Genomic DNA, 21,189 nt, shown 5'->3' with positions numbered 1-21,189 from the left:
GGAGTCGGATGTCGGAGTCGGAGTCGGATTTAACCTTCGACTTCCTGTCGGGTCGGAGTTGGATTTAACATAATCCGCTCCGAGTCTTACCTGTTGCCATCTCTAGCTCTGGGGCTTTAAGGGATAAGGCAGGTTTGGAACCCTACCCTAGACCTGGTTGGAAGGGAACTATATCCTTAATCCAGGTTAGACTATCACACACGAGACTCGCCTGGGCTCTCATCGAGACCCACTAACTTCTCTCTCCTTAACATCTAATACCATTGCCCTGGCACTCTGCCTGTTTTCTTGTGGCCAAGTCGGGGCAAAATTAGGCTCATATTATCTATTACATCATACATACATTCTAATTAGATTATATTATATGAATGTATGACGTACTTTATTACACTACAAGAAAAAAAAATTATAAAAGAGGGGGGACATAAATCAATAAGGAGGGCGAGTTGTACTTTGCGTTCTTAGTTTCTATCAAGGAGGGCGAAAGTTACTTTCGTCTTTCTATTTTAAATCAAAGACGACGAATTTAATTTTCGTCCTCTATTTCAAAGCAAAGAGGACAAATTTCATTTTCGCCCTCATTGGTCAATAGCAAAGAGGGCAAATTGGCATAAAACACAAGTACTAAATGCAGTACAAAATAACCTAAATGCAAGAATTTATATTAATATGGAAATAACAAAAGACTAAAATACCCTTATTTAATTTTTATAACCCAATATCCTATTTCATCTTGAACGTAAAATTCAACCTCAAAATTCTCCATTTCTACAGTTCTACCTCTGCTAATCGCAAAAGATTTTGCTAATCCCAAAAATTTCTGCTAATCCCACAAAATCCACATTCATCTTCCCCCTCCCATCTAAGGTAATTTATATGTGTAATTTCGTTCTTATTTGTTTTTTATATAATATTTCGTCCTTTTTTCAGGGTTACTGTTGACCCCCGGAAATTTGATCGGGGGGTGCTATTGACCCTCGGAAATCTGATTCGAGGGGTACTATTTACCCCCGGAAATCTGATCTGTGGGGTACTGTTGATCCCCGGAAATCTTATCCGGGGGGTACCGTTGACCCCCGAAAACACATCCTGGTACCCTGATACGCCCGCAAATAAAACGTTTTGCACAATATGAAAATTGTACTTTGTTTGATTGTTCATTTATAAATTAGATTTTGTGGAAATAAAAATTACAGCACATAATTTTCATACCTCAAAAAAATCGTCGTAGTGCACTTCATTATTGTCTATGAATTTTTTGTATAGTATTGAATATTAAATAGGATGAAAGATTGAATACATTAAAATATGGTTGTAATTTATATGACAGAATGATTATCTAGTTAGGAGTATCTAATTAGTATTACTAAGGATTTTTTTTAAAAAAAAGTATTAGTAATTAAGGATTTAGATTAAAACAAGGGTACAATTAGGAATATGAAAATTTAAAATTATTAAGTTACTATATCCTGCATATAGTACCCTCTCTGAACTTATTCACCAGCAAAAACTTCCCTACTTTTTTTTTTCCTGCTCGAATTGCTACCTAATTCTTCGCTCTGATTCTCACAAATTGCTACTCTAATTCTTCTCTCCAAATAGACGTTCAGATTATACACATTGTTGCTCCAAATCATTGTTCGAAGTCGGTCAGATTGCAACGTCATTCATGTATGGGTAAATTTTGGCTCTAAATTATGTGATTAAGCTTTTGATTTTGTAAGAATTTGTTGATTCTCGAAATCCTTGCTCTAAATTTGTTGATTTTTTTTGTCAATTTGTTCCTGCATGTTAGTATTGCTCTAAATTTGTCAATTTTTTTTTTTTTTGTCAATTTGTTGATTCTGCAAGTTTTTGGGAGTTGTTATTTGTGATAATTGTAATTTCTTTTTGTTTGTTTGTATGAGCTATCGATTTTCTAAAATCTTTTCATAGCGAATAGATTATTACTGTACTTTTTTTTTTTTTTTCATCCATAAGGGACATGATGCAACATCTTTTACAGATCAATTCTGTTGGTTATTGCTCTAATTGAGAAAAATATTCTGTGTTTTGAATTCTCCATCTGTTTTTTAATTGATAAATCAATTCTATACATATTTTGGTGTTACAAAAGATTCTTAATGAGTTTTTAATGCATTATTACTGCATCATGAAAGCATTATTACTGCATTCTCCTCTGAATGTCGCAGCCGACTATGAGATAAAAGGCTTTCAGTATTTCTCATTTAGCATACTTGAAATGAGGCCCTATTCACTAAATATCCTAACAGAAATGCCCCTAAATGAGGTTCAAAGTTCAATCCTATGCTTCTAAATGGGTTCAATTGAGAAATATAAAGCTTCCTGTATTTTTCACTAAATAGGCACTCAGGTTCTGTATTATTTTGGTGAGCCAGTCATTTGAAAGATTTTGCCAAGATACATCTACAAATATGTCAATTTGTGATACTGGTGTTGCACCTTTGATAATAATGATCATGATAGTTTTGTATTTTAGTTCAATTCTGTACAATAATGTGATCTAGATGCTTGTAAATTAAATTTGTGTAATTTTAATATCTGTGCAATTGATAACAATTTCTCCCAGCTTTTGATTTAGTCCCTTCTACTTCTTTATTGTAATGAAATTGTTGAAAAATCAAATTCCACTCAAGACTTGCTTTTGATGTTATTGTCTTTCATTTTATTTTTATGTGGATTGCTTCATTCATTCTCAAGAGCTTATTTACGTGGATGTGGTTTGGGTTTTCAGGATTCTCCTACTGAAACCCTCTTTCGGAAAAATGAAGATACTGCTTTGAGGACTGGCGATTTCTGCATTACCTGGTATGCGTAAATTCCCCTTGGATTGATTAATCTAAGTATTATCTATTGTAAAGTTTGATTAATCTAATATACTCCAGCATTTAAAAAAAAAAAAACCGAAGTATATCGAATCCATATTGTTTGTCCACTCAATTCAATTTCTTGTTTTTGGATTCTTTAAAGTTAAAATTTCATATTTTAAAATTATTACTACTTTGAGAAGGTATTCTTAAGTCAAGTCAAGAATTTTTCTTAATCTGCTTAAAGAATCTTTAAAGGTGTTAATTAATGTTTATATGAGTTTATCGCATCTATTTTGGGTGCTGCTAGTTTTAATTCTTTTATTTTGTGGTAATAATTGTACGTTGATCAATATACGTGTTTGTCTTGTATCGTAGTCATGTTTCAATGTTTTATTTATACTTTAGGTTCATTATGTTATTCTTGCTTGAGTTAACGTTTCTTCTTGTTGTTATGTTTTATGTTTGTGTCTAAGCTTTTCTTTACTTAGCTTTGTGTTTCTACAAGTACTGAGAGAACTGCTAGCTACTCCCCACTGATTATGGAACCTAAATGTTATTTTCTCCTATTGAGTTTGGGCAGAGGGCAGAGTGTTTATGTTGTTCTGCCTCGTTGAATGTTTTCATTGATCATTTGAGATTTCTTTTTCTTTATTATTTTTCTTTAATTAATTAATTTATTTTATTTAGTTTTTAGTAACCCTTATAGTGATATTCCATCTCGACGTTATTTTCACTAACATCTCGCCTTCTTTTTAGACGGGGTGTTACACATATAGCCAACTAAAAGGCAAGCTTCAGCCCAAGATATAGAAGTAAACTTCCGAGCCGGGAAGATCAGGGCATCCTTGAAAGGAGACATGAGCATTTCACCTCCTTCGGTATGGCCCTTTTTCTAGAGTTGGTTCCTTTAAATAATTGTCTTTCTTGCTAACTTATTCAACTTGTGTTTTGTCTTTCAGAATTCGAAGTCAATGAATAAGCCAACTGAGAGGGGTGAAGGATCTTCCCAAGCGACGACGATGGAGTTGGATGATTAAGGGTCTCACCATGCTTCCCCAGCGGACTCACGGCATATTGAGCTTTTGGAAGCTGAAGGCTATGGGAAGCAGGGAAAACGACCTCGCATTGAGGAAGGGAGTAAGGCCGAGGATTGTGAGGCCGAGGACCCCAAGCCACCATTGTTTCGCGAGCCTTTCTTAACTTTGACTAAGTCGGGGCGTAAATCTACAGTGAAGGATCTCATGCCCCGCTTCTCTTCGCCGGGAGACTTTCATGCTTTGAGGAGAGACCCGTCCAAGTTTGTCTCCTCTGCTTTTGATAGTATATTGAAGGTATATATTTTTACATTTTACAATGGGTTTTTATGTCCTTGGGGTTATGCTAACCATCCGTTCTCCTTTTTGATGTAGGTCGGCGTGACTTTGAGCGTTCTGGCCAAGGAGTACAAGAGGTGTGCCGTGCAGGACATGGAGGGACTGCGGGTAGAGTTATCAGAGGCTCGGACTCAGATTCACAATCTGAAACTGGAGCTCAGCTCGGCCAAGGATGCACTGGAAAAGGCCAAGCAAGACCTTATTGACGCCCAGGAGGCTAAGAAGACTAGCATCTAGGCTGTTGAGACTAAAGTTGCTGAGGCCAAGGAGGAGAAGAAAAAGATGACCGAGATGCTTAAGAAGAAGGAAAATGAGCTGACAGACCTGAAGAAAGAGTTGACTCAGGCTCGGAAGAGAGCGGAGCAGTCCCAGGAGGAGGTGATTGCTGAATGGAAGAAGTCTCCCACCTTTGTTGATTTTCAGAATGAGCTGGGATATGAGGCCTTCGAGGCGGGGATTGCAGATGCTCTGGCCCACATGGAAACGACTTTTGCTGCCCTTGGTCTACAAGAATCTTATCCCAAGGTGCGGGAGAAGGTTAGGGATCTCCTCGCCGCGACTGAGGCGGAGGAACGGAGGAAGATCTTGGCTGACATGAACCAGCAGGGCGGGATCGATGGGTAGCTTCTCTAGCTTGGCCTTTTGCATTAGATTTTGTTGATGTTTCTTAGGATGTATTAAACTTGTGGCACTTTGTCTTTGTTTCAATGAACTTTTAACTTATCTTTTGATGTAATGAAACTGCATATCCTCCTTTGGCTTGGTTTTATTGACGTAACGGAGTTGCATGTCTCCTTTTGACTTCTTTTTTGTTGAGTTTTCACACTTTGCTTGATTCCCTAGGGATTATTGAACCATAGGGGCCAAAAATCCTCTATTAATTGACAAGTAATCCTAACATGCTATTCTTGCTTTTTCGGGTTAGGTGGGGGCTAAACGAGCCCCATATTATTGATGCATGAGAACAGGTGTTGTTTTTTGGTTTTTATCTTGTATTTTTAAAACTCGCTGAGGGACTAAACGAGCCCTTAGTTATATATATTATATTGATGGACTTCGATAATAAAGGTTGGTTAGGGGCTAAAACAAGCTCCAAGTTGGGAGTTGTATGAGAGTAATGCTATTCCAATTCTTTAGAATAGGATGAGGGCTAAACGAGCTCTAAGTTGTTGAGAGTCTAAGAGCTGAGCTTGCCCCTCTTTGAAGCGGGCTAAGGGCTAAACGAGCCCTGACAGGCTAAAGTCGTATTACCTAAGTCCTCTAAATAATGTAGATAGGGAAGTAGGGTCGAATCCACAGGGAAACAAGTCTTTCTATTCCTAACTAATTAATATAATCTAGATTATCAAGTAACAGAAATTGTTGTTATTAAAAAGGAACTAAATTAAGGAGATTAAGAGTAGGGAGAAATCAATTAATAAAAGGCCTAGGGTCATAGGTTCACCAATAATTAATATTTCGGGATAAAACATAACAACCAATAATTAACATTGCATAAATAACATGATTAACAGGCTCTCGCAATTTATTAATCAACATAGATCTAACAGACTCTCGCAATTTACTAGATCTAAGTTCCTATTGAAAATAGCCTTTAATATCAAATTAACATCTGCTCGATTCATCAATTCAATATTGTTATACTTTTACAAGCAAATCACAACTGCTCGATTCATAATTCGGTTGTAAAGCGTTAAAACAATTCAATAAGAAATTAACATGCAATATCAATAATCAACAATAACAAATTATCCCTTCATATTAATTATGGATCCCTAAGAACCCTAGAATTAAACTACTCACACATAATCAAATCTAAACTAAACAAAACAATTAAATAATACATAATCCAAGAAAGAGAATAAAACACTGAGATTAAAAGAGAAGAAATTGTTACCAAAGTTAAGGGAACAAGGGATGGAATTAAACCAAGAGTTGTAGAGAGAGAAAATAATACTAAGAGTTTAAGAGGAGAGAGAGAGAAAATTTAGAGAGAGAAAGAGAAAAGAAAACTAAAACTAATTAAAAGCTAACCAAGGGTTCGTTTGGCATCACTGTGGTTTTCTGTTTTTTGGTTTTTTGTTTTTTTTAAATCATATGATATATATCATGTAATGAATTAAAAATTAGTCAAATTTATTAAAATTATGATAATTTTGAAAACTGACAACCGAAAAGTGGAAACACGTTTTTCTTGTTTTCTGTTTTTGGTTTTTAGTTAAAAAAAAAAACAGAAAACTGAAAACAGAAAACAATGCCAAACAAGCCCTAAAACTAAACTACATCTAATCACCCCAACCTACGTACTACTACTCCTTTTATAAGGAAAGTCCACTAAAACAAATTCCCACTAAAACAAGGAAATCGACATCTGGAGGAGTCAGCGAGCCCAATAACTAATAAGCCCAATAGCTCAAATAATCTAATGCAGAAGCTATTTACAAATTTTTACCTACACTCTACGGCAGGGAACACTGCCTGCACCCCCTTCCGCGCGTGTCCCCCCCCCCCCCCCCCCCCGTCCCTTTTCATTTATGAATTTTCTGTAAATTTTTTTTAATATGTTCATTTTTGTATTGGTAAATGTTCATTTATAAATCATTAGATGTTCATTTTTATAATAAGGAGTTTTTGTTCAAATTGATATATTTTATGAATTGCATTTTAAGAATTTTTTATAAATAAAAATGAGAGCAAATTTATTTATATGGATTGTTGCGTTCAAATCATTTTTATTATTAGAAGTATTGCATCATCCAATGTACATTTTTGTTTATTCGTGTTTCAACATATGTTCATTTTTGTATCATTAAATGTTCATTTCAAAAGCTATGTGTAAGTTTTATAGTAAGATGTATGCAAATACATACGTCTTAGAATTGTATTTATATAAATAAAGAGTTGTTAAAAATAATTTCCAACATAAAATAAATTCAATTTAATTACAATAATAATGAATTTCCATGCAGTTATACTTTTACATGTAATTGTTTCATAAACACGAAAGTGAACATTTCCACCATCCAATGTTCATTTATATTTAATGTATGTTTTCTGTAGTAAACTATAGGTTTATTGTAGTTGTATTTAAATATAAATGATGTACACGTGAATTTCAATAATTTTTATTCTTGTGTGTGTGTGTGTGTGTGTGTGTGTTTTTATGGGATTATAAGTTGTACATGTGAATTTTAATGATTATCAATGTTTTGTAGTTTCATAAATAATGTTCAGTTATGTAACTATAGATGATCATATATATTTTTACATATGGTAATTTAACTGTAATTGATCAAATGCATTATTGTGATTGACCATTATTGCAACTGTATGTGTTCATTTGTTACATGTTTAATTATTGCAGTGGGAAAAAGAGAATGCTGTTATTTTTGAAGAAGCAAGTCAATTTGATTTTTGGGGAAAACAATTTCCTTTTGAAGATGATGCATATGAAATGTATAATGAGTATGCTTTTATGAAAGGTTTTGGTATTAGAGTTGGGAGTAGTAAGAGGTAAAGGGATAACTCATTTTCTATGAAAATATATATTTGTTCTAATGAGGATTGTTAGAAAGATAACAAGTGTAGAAATATTATGTCCTATGAGAGACTTGATACAAGAACGGAATGTTTAGCTTTTGTACAGTTTTCTATTGATAGTGTCAAATATTCTAATATATATAGTTATTGAATAATGGTTCAAAGTCGACAATAATTGTAAATGCTCAACCACAAATTCAAGTTGTTATGAATATTTAGTTGTTTGTTTATGAACATATTGGTTTCCTAATATGAACATTATATAAGTCATCAAAAAATATGAACATTATATATACTTTGGGAAAAAAAGTTTATTTCCTTTTAAATGTTTGCTTTTGAAGGATGTGATTTGTAATAATACTTTGGGAAAAAAAAAGTTTATTTCCTTTTTATTAAAATCAAATAGAAATTTTATATCACCAAAAAATTAAAATATTGGATATTAAAATATACAACACAATTCCACACATATTATTATACATACTGAATTCTCGATCCAAAATTGAAAAATACAAGCTCATGTTATTGGTTCATGTTGCGCAAATTCATGTCTTCTTGATTAATTTCCTTATTTTTGTCGTCTTCTTTTTTCTCTTTGCTATTATGTGGTGTAACTAACTCACTATATCCACAATTCTTTGTTTAACTAATAGACAAAAACAAATGAATTTTTAGTTAGATTTGAGCAAGAATAAGTGTTGAAATGAACCAATTTTCATATGAATATGAATAGTAGAACAATTGAAGTGATCGATATATATGAAAATGAACATATATTAATAAATAAATGATCATATAATAGTATAGAAATGATCATCCATTAATATGGAAATGAACAACTCTTAATACATAAATGAACATAATTAGATAATTGAATATTAAAATGACCATCTATTAATATATAAATGAACATGCATTAGTTTAAAAATGCCTATGAAAGATATCAATCAATGAACATGAAATACAAATGAACATTCATCAGAATAATTTTCCACTCCAAACTATGAAAAAGAATGAACATCATATATATATATATATATATATATATATATAAACATTTGTATTAATTATCTATTAACATGTGAATGATTGTATACTAATATACAAATGAACATCTATCAAAATGGAAAAAAACATTTATTAAATAAAAAAACCACTACGAACTAATTTAATTAATGCTTACTTTTCTCCAGATTTTCTATGCTCTTCTCTAAAACTATTTCCTTCGTACTGCAATAAAAATGAACATTCATCAAACACCTTTGATATTCTAATAATTGTATGTTAATATGTGAAATTGTGAATGACCATGTATTATTATGTGATTGAACATTTACCAAAATAAAAACGAACATTCATCAAAATAATTCTCCACTTCAAACTATGAAAAAATGAACATTATTACACGAATGACTATAAATTATTAAATACATATGAATTGAATGATCTATGAGCATTTGTATTAATTAAATGAGAGTTTTTTCGAAAAAAAAACATGTGAATGATAGTATACTAATGTATAAATGAACATTTATCAAATGGAAATGAACATTCATCAAAATAAAAATTTCACTACGAATCAATTTTATTAATAATTACATTTTTCCAGAATCTTTGTTTTCCTTCTCTGGAACTTTTTTCTTCGTTGTACAAAAAAAAATGAAGAATGTAATGATTTGATTTACTAGTTTTTGAACAAAAATCACTAAAACTATAGTAAATACTTACATGATGCATTTTCCGCAGTTGATGTTTCAATAATTGTTTTGAAATACAATCACAACAAAAACAAAACAAAAAAAAAAAAAAAAAAAATTAGTAAAACCTAGGTTTCATACTCTTTTTGAACCAAATATGAGCAAAACCACTTATTCTTTCGAATTTCAATCTTGTTTTGTTGAACTTTGTAGTGATTGAACAATTTTTATTGATAATTTGTCTCAAATTCGTAGAAATTTTGGGTTTGAAAAAGTAGATCAATGGGTTTAGAGAGAGAAAATGGGTGTAGAGAGAGAAAATGGGTAAGGAGAGAGAAAATGAAATGAAATGATGATTTGAATTATTTTTTTTTTTGCTATCTATAGGTGGGTAAAAAGTGTGGTTACTATTCAGTTACTACACAATTGCAGAAAAAGGGGTTGTTGAGTTTGTTTATGCATTGTTTAGGGATGGGGGTGTAGGGATAGATAGCTACACTAGAGTCTAGGAGTATATAATTAGAAGCTATTCACCTGACCGGGCCAGGCCTCGCCCAATCGGGCCCGGTCAACTGGAGTTGCGGCTGGGCCTTGCGCCTTCTTTTGCTTTGGGCCATTTCTTCTTTCTTTCCTTCTTGGTCCGTGACACTCGTTTGGTTGTATATTGTGGACTCCTTCACTAAAACCGAACCCTTATTCACCAAACCAAATCCCTTTAACTCGGTCTTGGGCTTTAAATATGTGGTCATAAAATACGATCCGACTCCAATATCTTTGTAGTGGCTCAATAAGCTCGGGAATTGTCATAAATCTGCAAATTCCTACAAAATAAACCAACTCTACAAAAACACTAGACAACGTATATTAGTAATAAAAATAGCTCTGCAGAGCTCAAATAAGCACAAATATGACCGTGGGATGAGGAATAAAAATATATATAAAATAGACTCATCAAACTCCCCCAAGCCAAACCTTTGCTTGTCCTTAAGCAAAGCAATGAATAAATAAATCAATACTTCGCCCCAAAAATAATTAAAATCAATAAATACCATTCAAGGTAAATCTGACAAACAAGTATCAAAGTCAATCAATCAAATCCATCAAACTACCAATCTTTCCTAACAATTGTCAAGTGGAGCAAACCACAAGAGCATATAGAATTTAAGACTAGTGCTCACACACTCAACTCTCATTTATGTGGCGAGTAAAATATGTACTCGATCGCTCTCCATCCCAACCCCTTTAATGTGAACAATGCCTCCCAAACTCACACTCTCGTGTGTTTAAAAAGATATACACTCAACCTACTAGTCGACTCGAAATATATCAAATCATAACTTGCATTGATAAACAACACTTTCACATTCACACAACTCTATGCACAAGGTCGGAAGGTCTTTAAAGCTTGTAATGTAAGGCTAGGGTAAAAGGGTAGAAAATATTTAGGAAAATGTGGGAGAAAAGCCATGCTAAAAGGGAGCCAAATCCTAATATTACCAAGGTCAAAAATAAATAATGGACCAATCATCTCCAACATACTTAATTCCAACAAAAATTCACCAAATAACTCCAAACACAACAAACAATCCAACACTTACATATCACTCACAAAAATATAATAATATAGAACTTGAGTGAATAAACAAACTTTATTTTCCAAACTCTGATTTTCATTGAAACTCACTTTTTTTTCCTTTGTTTTTCTTTTGATCAACCTCTAACTAGAACATTTGAATATTAAACATTTTTTTTTCTTTTGCTCTTTTTTTTCTATTGAAGTTCACTTATTTTTTTCACTTTTTTTTTCTTGAACTTCTCTTTTTTTTTCTTCATAACATCATACTTTATTTTTTCTCAAGAAGATTAAACAATCAAGCTCATCAAAAATAAACTACGATCAAGAACAAAATAACTTCTCAAAACCCACCCAAATTGTGCAAATAATAAGCACACTACAAACTCCCTCACCTCACTCACTAATAGCTCCCCCAAGCCAAGCTTGAGACTAGTAACCAATGGGGCAAAATAGGCTTGTAATGTGGCTAATAAACAACAAAAAGGTCAAGGCAACAACATGGGTAGCAAGAAGGGAACAAATGTATCTAAATCATCTGAAGGCTACTTAAAAGAATGAACGCCTTCGTCCTCCTCAATGTGCATAATAATGAGTCATACAAACATTACTCATAGTTGCAAATCAATACTCAAATTCATTGACATACCAGGAACTAACATTCCTAACCAAATCAACTAGTCAAGCACTATATTCACAAGTAGTTAGGCAAAATTGACTCATGTTAAGGTTTCAAGGCAATCAAACATCAAATCATGATCAACTAATCCACAATATTTATCATCAATAACCAAGAATCAAAACAATTTCGAAAAATTTTCATCAAGGGGCACAGGGAAGCATGATTTATAATTCATTGGAACGTATTTTTGGATTTTTTTTTTCAATTTTTTGTATTTTTCATATAAGAAAGCAATAAAACTATACTAGAAAGCAAAAAAATCTAACCTAAGAAAACACACCAAAAATAAAAGAAAAGGGAAAAAGAAAAATACCAAATCCAAAAATCTCCCTCAAGCCAGAATCAGACAATGTCCTCATTGGCTCGGGAACTAGCCCAGCTGGCTAATCCTCATCATCCTCATCCATGGAGCCGAATCCTCCACCGCTACCACCTGCACCACCTGCACCAGAAGAGCTACCACCAAAATAGTTAGGCTGAAAATCCCCCCAGCCGGTCCCCCAAAAGGTATGTCCTGGTCGTACCCGTGGAAATATGAATAGTCAGTATAAATACCACGGGCAGTGGAATCTCTATCGTATCCCTGGGGTGGGGGCTGAAACCAATCAGGGTAAATAACATCGTCGGGAATATTGCCCCGACGAGCATAATCATCATACATAGGATACAAGGCTCTACCCTGGTTCCTCTCAAGGTACCCTAGTCGTTGGTCAAGGGAGCCTACCATCCTCCTAAGGTCGTTGTGTGAATGCTCTATACGCCCTATGGACTAACCTATACTCTGAAGATCCCAAACTGTCTCAGAGTCACTGTGGGGAGGAGGTGGGGCTGTATGAGACATGCGAGGTGGTGAAAGCACTACCTCGGGCTTAGGATGGGGTGGTGGAACTTGTGGTGCTTGCCCCCTAGCGTGGGAAACTAATAGGTCATATGTGTAAGACTCTTGCCCAGGGGGAAAAGCGGTCAACTCAGGATTAGGCAGGGGAAAGATAGGTAATGGTTGCTCCGACCCTGTCCTAATGCACCAATGGGGGAATCTCTGGCTATCCAAACGTACCCAACCCAAATCCTCTAGGTATGTACCAGTCATGTAGGTGTCTGGTCCACAGTTAGTAAGACCGTGAGGTCCACTCTCAACAAACCCGACCTTCCTAATTGATATTCTGGTGATGAGGCCTCCTAGACGAATCGAGGTACTAGCATGGTCACTAGCCGAGGCATGTCTACTGAGGTGGAAGATGATGTATCTAGCAATGTTTAGCTTACCCTACCCAAACACATAGTGTCCAATTACAACTAATTCATTGGTTTGGGCATTGTGCGGCTCATTCCTACCAAAAAAAAAACACTTACAAATCTTTGCCAGATTTTAGGTACGGGGTGATGGATGGGTCTGGCACTAGCATGTTGGGCGTTAGGCGCCGATAAACCAGTCAAAACATGATAAATATCTTCTATTTTATAATTCTCATGCCATTGGTTGGGTAATTCAGAATTTAAATCAAAAATCTTACAAAAATCAACAAAGGTTAAAACAATATTTCTGTTATTTAACCTAAACATTAATTTCGGACCATTTTTGCTATGTACAACAGACAAAGAAGATAGAAATTCACATGTTAATTCACGATAAGTAGGGTAGTGCATGTATACAAATTTTCTCATCCCTATATCGTTCAAAAAACGGTTCACATAATCATATAAGCCATAGGATTCAAGTGTAGGGCGGTTTAACCACCGTGAAGGGATTACCTCACGCCCGTAGAGTTGCTCTAGCCGTTCTCTTTGCTCCGGGGTAGCAATTCTGATGGTCGGCCATTGCGGAAGTTGCAATTTCGGATCGTATTGTTGACTTGAGCTAGTACTCCTCCATAGAATTGACCTTGACCTCTTTGATGCCATATTTCAAAAATGGGTAAGATTTTTTCTGATTAGAATTTGGGGATTTTGGTATGGGAATGTAGAGGATGAAGAGAGGGTTACAAATATGTAAAAATTATTGAATTTGGATGAGAAATGGAGAAGAGAAGTTAGAGAGTTTAAGGTTTTAGAGAGAGAAAAAATGGTGGAAAGAGAAAGAAGTGAGAAAATAAAGAAGTAAGAAGAAGAAAAACCCGAGCGGAGGTGATGTCGCGCCCGGTCGGGCGAAAATTCGCTCGATTTTTCTTCGACTCTCGCGCCCGGTCGGGCAATCAAATGCTCCGTATTTCGTCAAGTCTCGCCCCCGATCGGGCGCCCTTCGTCGGATTGGGCGAAAATTCTTCAATTATTGCCCTTCGTCTCGCGCCCGGTCGGGCGGTGCTTCACCCGATCGGGCCCGAGATAACCTTAGTAAGGGGGTATTTTTTTCCTCTTTTCTTCAAATTTTAACCAACTCTTTTCCTTAAACCTGTACAAAAACTCAATAAACTCATTAAACTCCCTTCTCTCTCCTCTCACAAGAAAAAGAAAGAAAAACTAGTCTAAAAAAGCAAGAAAATACGGATTGCCTCCCGCAAAGCGCTGATTTATCTAGGCCCCGCACAACCTTCTTACCAAGTTTAAAAATTAGGACCCATGGCCTACCGCTTGGTCGGGTGGTTTCTCACCCGGTCGAGCGGTGTTTAGACCCTGTGGGACGCCAATTTACCTTATCTGGTGGATCCTCCTTGACTTGAACTGGGGGTTCTTTAATACACACTATAGAACCCTTTTCGACCGATGGTTGCTTCAAATTATCACTAGATTGATGAGCAATTGCAACTCGATTTGGCGGAACACTTACTGTAAGCTCAATTTCCACAACTTTCTTGTTTATTTCCACCTTCTCATCTTCAAAGCCAAGACCGACAGTGTATAGGGCTCTCTCTATTGCATCAACTTCCTTTTGCCATTTGTCTATTTCATCTGTAGAAGATGCAACACAAGATACCGCCTCCAAGGGATCTTTTACAAGAGCTTGGGGCTTGTTAGAACAATTATGAACCACATTAACACTAAAACACTTCTCCTCTGTCATGGGGCTTTTAGGGGTATTATTCAAATTGAAAGTAATTTTATCGTCCCCTACTGATAGTGTCAATTTGCCACATTTCACATCTATAATTGCTCCTGTAGTGTTAAGGAATGGTCTACCCAAAATAATTGGGGTTTGCATATCCTAAGCCATATCAAGAACAACAAAATCAACAGGTATATAAAATTTACCTACTCTAACAGGAACATCCTCTAAAACACCTAAGGGGTATTTAAAAGAACGGTCTGCCATTTGTAGAGTAATATTAGTAGCTTTTAATTTACCCATATTTAGCTTGGAACACACAGACAATGGCATGACACTAACGCTAGCACCCAAATCATATAATGCATTATCAATCATTAGATTTCCAATATGACAAGGGATAGAAAACTACCCAGATCTTTCAGTTTAGGTGGAGATTTATTTTGAAGTACGACACTACATTCTGCAGTAAAAGCGATTGTCTCTACCTCACTAATAGACCTCTTTCTAGTCAATATTTCCTTCATGAATTTTGCATATGCAGGAATTTGTGTAATTAATTCAGTGAAGGGAACTGTTACTCTTTAACCATGTCCAGAAACTTACCAAACTGCTTATCCAAATTTGTTTTCAAGTGACGATTGGGGAATGGAAGTTTGATAATTGGCTTTGGAGCATTACTGCTCTTATTTGAAGCTGCTACCTTCCCTGGAGTCATACCCTACAATGTATTATCAGAAATATTAGTACTACTCTTTAGCCCTGCAGGGCTATTAGCAACATTGTCAGGTTTAATGGAATCAAGATTAGCATTATTCATTAAAACAGGTTCATCATCATTGGGCATAGGGGGCCCTTCATAGTGTGAACCACTCCTTAGAGTAATTGCAAAATCTTGATCTGTAGGCCTGGTTGGCTGTGCTAGCAGGGCTCCCTGTTGACGGGCTTGCAGAGTAGCAGAAATCTGCGCAATTTGATTATCTAAAATTTTATTATGTGCTATGATCGAATCAATTTGGGCATCTCTACTCTCCATGTGCTTCTTCATACTAGCCAACATCGCTCTTATTTTTGCCAAAGCAGGGTTAGCGCGCAGATGAGGAGGGTTGTTGTGGCTGGTTCTTCTGGCCGGCATTGGGGTGGTAATATTTCTGCTGAGTTTGTTGTGACGCCTATGATTCTTGTGGAGGTGGAGGATTTTGAACATTGGTGCTCCGGTAGGAAAGATATGGATGATTCTGGAACCCAAGATTGTAGGTGTTGGAGTATGGGTCATTCTGCCTATAAGCTTGAAAGGCATTGACTTGCTCCACGGAACTCCTGCAATCTTGCTCCCAATGACCTACAATTCCACAATTTTCACAGAAAGCCTCATTAGCATTATTATTAATTGCAGAAACATTAGCTATATTTACAGTACTAAGATCATCTAATTTTTGGCAAATAGAGGTTAATTGAGCTTGTAAAAAGGATACAGAGTCGACACTATGCTTCCCTTTGTTAGAAAAGCCTCTGGGATTCCAATATTGGGAATTATGAATTGCTATATCTTCAATAACTTGACCTGCATCATCAACATTAAGGTTCATAAACATCCCACTAGTTGCAGAATCCAATATTATTCTAGATGAATTTCCAATCCCATTGTAAAAGGCTTGGATCAACTACCATTGTGCCAGATTATGGTGGGGGCATTCTCTCTATAGATCCTTGAATCTCTCCCAAGCCTCATATAGAGTTTTATCGGCCTCTTGGGCAAAATTCTGAATAGCACTCCTTAGTATAGTTGTTCTCTCTGCAGGATAATATTTATTATAAAAATTTAAAACAAGAGTCTCCTAGTCAGTTATACCAAGTGCAGTTCTATTTAATCCATTATACCATAATTTGACTTTTCCACATAAAGAGAAAGGAAAGAGAATCTCCCTTATTTGGTCCTGTGTGACCCCAGCTTGCCTTATGGTATTACAATACTGACAGTAGTCTGCAATATGAAGATTTGGGTCTTTACCCTTAGCTCCACTGAATTGCTTCCTTTCTATCATCGTGATAAATTGGGATTTAATCTTGAATTGTACCCCATCAAAAGCCAGAGTGGGAGTAAGGTGTGGAAAATCTGTAAGCTTTGGCTGCGAATAATCAATGAGTTTCTTAGGTACCGCCATCTCTGATCTGGATCTGAAGATACCTCTGAATCGCTAGAATCAGTTGGAGGGTCACATCGATTATTGTTATCACCAGATTCCGCCAGGATTTGCCTGTAAAGATTCTTTTGTCTATGGAAAGATCGTTCGATCTTAGGATCGAATGGGATATAGCCTGATCTGGAACACCTTGGCATAAACAAAGAACTCGGAAGCAAATATGAGACTTGCCTCAAAGAACTAACATTCTCTGAGGCAAGAATAAATAACCTAGACTACAGAAAACAATCAAAAATAAAAATTAAACCATTTCCCCGGCAACAGCGCCAAATTTTGACAGGCTAAAGTCGTATCACCTAATTAAAAGTATTACCTAAGTCCTCTAACTAATGTAGATAGGGAAGTAGGGTCGAATCCACAGGGAAACAAGTCTTTCTATTCCTAACTAATTAACATAATCTAGATTATCAAGTAACCAAAATTGTTGTTATTAAAAAGGAACTAAATTAAGGAGATTAAGAGTAGGGAGAAATCAATTAATAAAGGGCCTAGGGTCACAGGTTCACCAATTATTAATATTCCGGGATAAAACATAACAACCAATAATTAACATTGCATAAATAACATGATTAACAGGCTCTCGCAATTTATTAATCAACATAGATCTAACAGGCTCTCGCAATTTACTAGATCTAAGTTCCTATTGAAAGTTGCCTTTAATATCAAATTAACATCTGCTCGATTCATCAATTCAATATTGCTATACGTTTACAAGCAAATCACATCTGCTCGATTCATAATTCGGTTGTAAAGCGTTAAAACAATTCAATAAGAAATTATCATGCAATATCAATAATCAACAATAACAAATTATCCCTTCATATTAATTACGGATCCCTAAGAACCCTAGAATTAAACTACTCACACATAATCAAATCTAAACTAAACAAAGTAATTAAATAAGACATGATCAAAGAAAGATAATAAAACACTGAGATTAAAAGTAAAGAAATTGTTACCAAAGTTAGGGGAACAAGGGATGGAATTAAACCAAGAGTAGTTGTAGAGAGAAAATAATACTAAGAGTTTAAGAGCAGAGAGAGAGAAAAGTTAGAGAGAGAAAGAGAAAAGAAAACTAAAACTAATTAAAAGCTAGCTAAAACTAAACTACAGCTAATCACCCCAACCTACGTACGTACTACCACTAGTAGAATAAATGTGATGGGAAGCGGTTATAGGCAAGCGGTTTACTAAATCCGCTTCCCATTAGATTAATAAAAAATAAAAAAAGAGGGAAGTGTAATGGCCAGCGGTTTGGCCTTGAACCGCTTACCATTAGTTAAATTGGCAAGCGGTTCAAGGCCAAACCGCTGGCCATTTTTTTTAAAAAAAGCGGGATAATATACCCTTTTCTTCTCCTCCCACGAAATTTCAGCAGCGCACTTCACTTCTTCGTTCTCACTTCACTCCTCCTCTCTGTCTCCCGCCTTCACTCCTCCTCTCTTCTCACTTCTTCAGATTCCGGCCACCACCACCACCACTCCATTCATATTCAATTTTTTTTTATTTGGCTATTAATTGAAGCTGTGTTTGGGGGGTCGTGGGTCGAGGCTGCTGCTGGTGGTGGGTCGAGGCTGCTGGTGGCTGGTGGTGGGTCGAGGTTGTTGCTGGTGGTTGCTCGAGGCTGCTGGTGGCTGGTGGTGGGTCGAGGCTGCTGGTTGCTGGTGGTGGGTCGAGCCCAAGCTAAGCACGCATTCTTCAATCTTTGTCTTTCTCACTCTCAAATTAGGGTGTGTTCTTGCTTAATTTTAGTTTCATATGTATTAATTAGTATTAATTGTTTGGTATTCCAAAATTTCAAGTTAGGGTTTCAAGTAGTTAATCCAAGTTTCATATGTAGCTTTGAATGAAATTGTTTGAATTTGAGTAGCTTTGAATGAAATTTATGAATAGAATATATGTTAGTTAACATTTTAGTTTGTTAAATGTGGTTAGTAAATTGCAATGTATGAATATATATATATATATATAAGTAAACTTAGTTTGATTTTGTATGTATGTTAATTTAATTATTAGCCCTATTTAAATTAATGAACTTGTTTATTGTTGAATGTCAAATAAATGCAAATAATAATTGAATGCTTGCATCATCATTTGCCTAGATACCCGCTCGAGTCTTTCTCAATAGGAGAAAGTCTTGAATAGTCCCCAGTTGGGACAGTTCTTGGACGTTTAATCTCACTTAGGTAGTGAATGTATGTCTCTTTTTCGATTTTAAGGAATATCCGGGCTTCTCATTTTCTCACCATGTTCTCTGGGTACATATGTAGGTAAGTTATTACCTACATCGTGTACTTGGAGAACTGGGGGGAAATGCTGCCGGATTTTCCTTAAAATTGAAAAGTTGACATACATTCACTAGTGAGATTAGACGTTCAAGGATGGGTTAGGTTGGAGTGATAAGGACCTTTTGGGAGCATTCATTTTTACGATTTACGGATGATATATATGCTATGTACTTTGATTACATAATATATGTTACATTTATCATTGTTTGAAATGTGTTGGTATGTTTAAAGGCAATTTAAATCGTCAATGGATCGCGGTTGGATGTATGGTAGACGTGATACATTGGAATTTTTTAATGGGGTTCAAGAGTTTTGCAAGAGTGCTTCACAGTATCAACTTAGAACGGGTGTCAATTACCTTTATTGTCCTTGTGTCAATTGTAATAATGTCATAAGGGTCAATAGTGTGGATACCATCATGGCTCATGTACAATGTCATGGGTTTAGGCCTCAATATCATGTTTGGGTTTGGCATGGTGAGAAGGGATCGTATAGGGAGAATGTTGTTGGTAATGAGACGCATGTTGAAAGTGCCGAGATTCATGTTGAAGAAGAAAATGGGAGTGATGATGGTGGTGAAGGGGATGACACCGAGGATGGTGGTGGTGATGATCACTTGGATGAGATTATGCGTGATGTTGAAGGTGAATTTGGTGACCGACCTGATGTATTTGAGTCATTATCAGAGGCTGCCAAAAAGCCTTTGTATCCCGGGTCCAAAAAATACACAAAACTCTCAGCCGTGCTTACACTATTTAACATTAAGTCTAAGCATAACTGGAGTGACACTAGTTTCACTTCTTTGTTGACTGCGTTATGTGATATGTTGCCAGATGGGAATGAACTTCCTAATTCCTATTATTATGCAAAGAAACTAATGTGTCCATTTGGTTTGGAGTATAAAAAGATACATGCATGTCCTAATGACTGTGTTCTGTATCGAAATGAATATGAAGAGTTGGAGGAGTGTCTACGTTGCGGTAAGTCGCGTTACAAGCGATCAAGCTGCAATGCTGGTAGTAAATGACCTCCTGCCAAGGTGTTGTGGTATCTTCCTATTATTCCAAGGTTAAAGCGTTTATTTTCAATTCCAAAAGACGCCAAGAACCTGAGATGGCATGCTGAGGGAAGAAAGAAAAATGGTTTGTTGAAGCATCCTGCTGACTCTCCACAATGGAAGAACATCGATATGAAGTTTAGGGCATTTGGTGGTGAAGTCAGAAATTTAAGGCTTGGGTTGTGCACTGACGGTATGAATCCATTTGGCACTCTTAGTACTAAACACAGCACATGGCCGGTACTTTTATTGATTTACAACTTGCCTCCGTGGTTGTGTATGAAACGGAAATATACAATGCTTTCACTTTTGATAACGGGGCCAAGGCAACCTGGAAACGACATTGATGTTTACCTTGAGCCCCTTATTGATGATTTGAGAAAGTTGTGGGACGAAGGTGTTACCGTTTATGATGCTCATAAGAACGAGATGTTTCTTTTGCGTGCTGCCCTTATGTGGACCATCAATGATTTTCCTGCATATGGCAATCTGTCCGGGTACAAGAACAAAGGGCATAAAGCATGTCCCATTTGTATTGATGACACACCGAACGTGTACCTTGACCACTATGGCAAAGATGTGTACGTGAGGACCCGAAGATTTCTTAGGCACGATCATCCGTATCGTAAGCAGAAAAAGGCCTTCGATGGGAAAGTTGAGGAGGGGGTTGCGCCTAGGCCATTGAGTTGAAAGGAGGTTTATGAGAGAGTGAAGGGTATTCCATGTGTTTTTGGTAAAACAACGAAACCAATTGACCCACACGCTCTCTTTAAAAAGGAATCAATCTTTTGGAAGCTTGAGTACTGGAAAGAACATGATGTTATACATTGTCTCGATGTGATGCATATAGAGAAGAATGTTTGTGATGCAATTCTGGGGACAATTATGAACATTCCTGGAAAAACGAAAGATGGCAAGAATGCGCGGTTAGATTTGCAAGAGTAGGGTGTTCGTCCGGAGTTGT

At 36.0% G+C, this 21,189-nt stretch overlaps 1 protein-coding gene and 1 non-coding gene across 2 annotated transcripts; both read left to right on the top strand.

The window, feature by feature from the left end:
* The first annotated feature begins 1,682 nt into the window (after positions 1-1,682).
* On the top strand, positions 1,683-5,007 carry LOC145635157 (uncharacterized). The gene is made up of 4 exons (XM_081686443.1): positions 1,683-2,829; positions 3,588-3,709; positions 3,791-4,162; positions 4,241-5,007. Exon 4 carries the CDS (start codon positions 4,487-4,489, stop codon positions 4,826-4,828), a length of 342 nt encoding a protein of 113 aa, XP_081542569.1. The 5' UTR covers positions 1,683-2,829; positions 3,588-3,709; positions 3,791-4,162; positions 4,241-4,486; the 3' UTR covers positions 4,829-5,007.
* Positions 5,008-16,353: 11,346 nt separating this feature from the next.
* Positions 16,354-16,460, top strand: LOC145637420 (small nucleolar RNA R71). The gene has a single exon (XR_014114206.1). It is a non-coding gene; the product is annotated as a small nucleolar RNA R71 (small nucleolar RNA).
* The last annotated feature ends 4,729 nt before the right edge of the window (positions 16,461-21,189 follow it).

The sequence above is a fragment of the Chenopodium album genome, chromosome 6 (genome assembly GCF_948465745.1).
Source record: "Chenopodium album chromosome 6, dcCheAlbu1.1, whole genome shotgun sequence".
Lineage (NCBI taxonomy): Eukaryota > Viridiplantae > Streptophyta > Magnoliopsida > Caryophyllales > Amaranthaceae > Chenopodium > Chenopodium album.
This window is presented reverse-complemented; position numbering and strand designations above follow the sequence as displayed.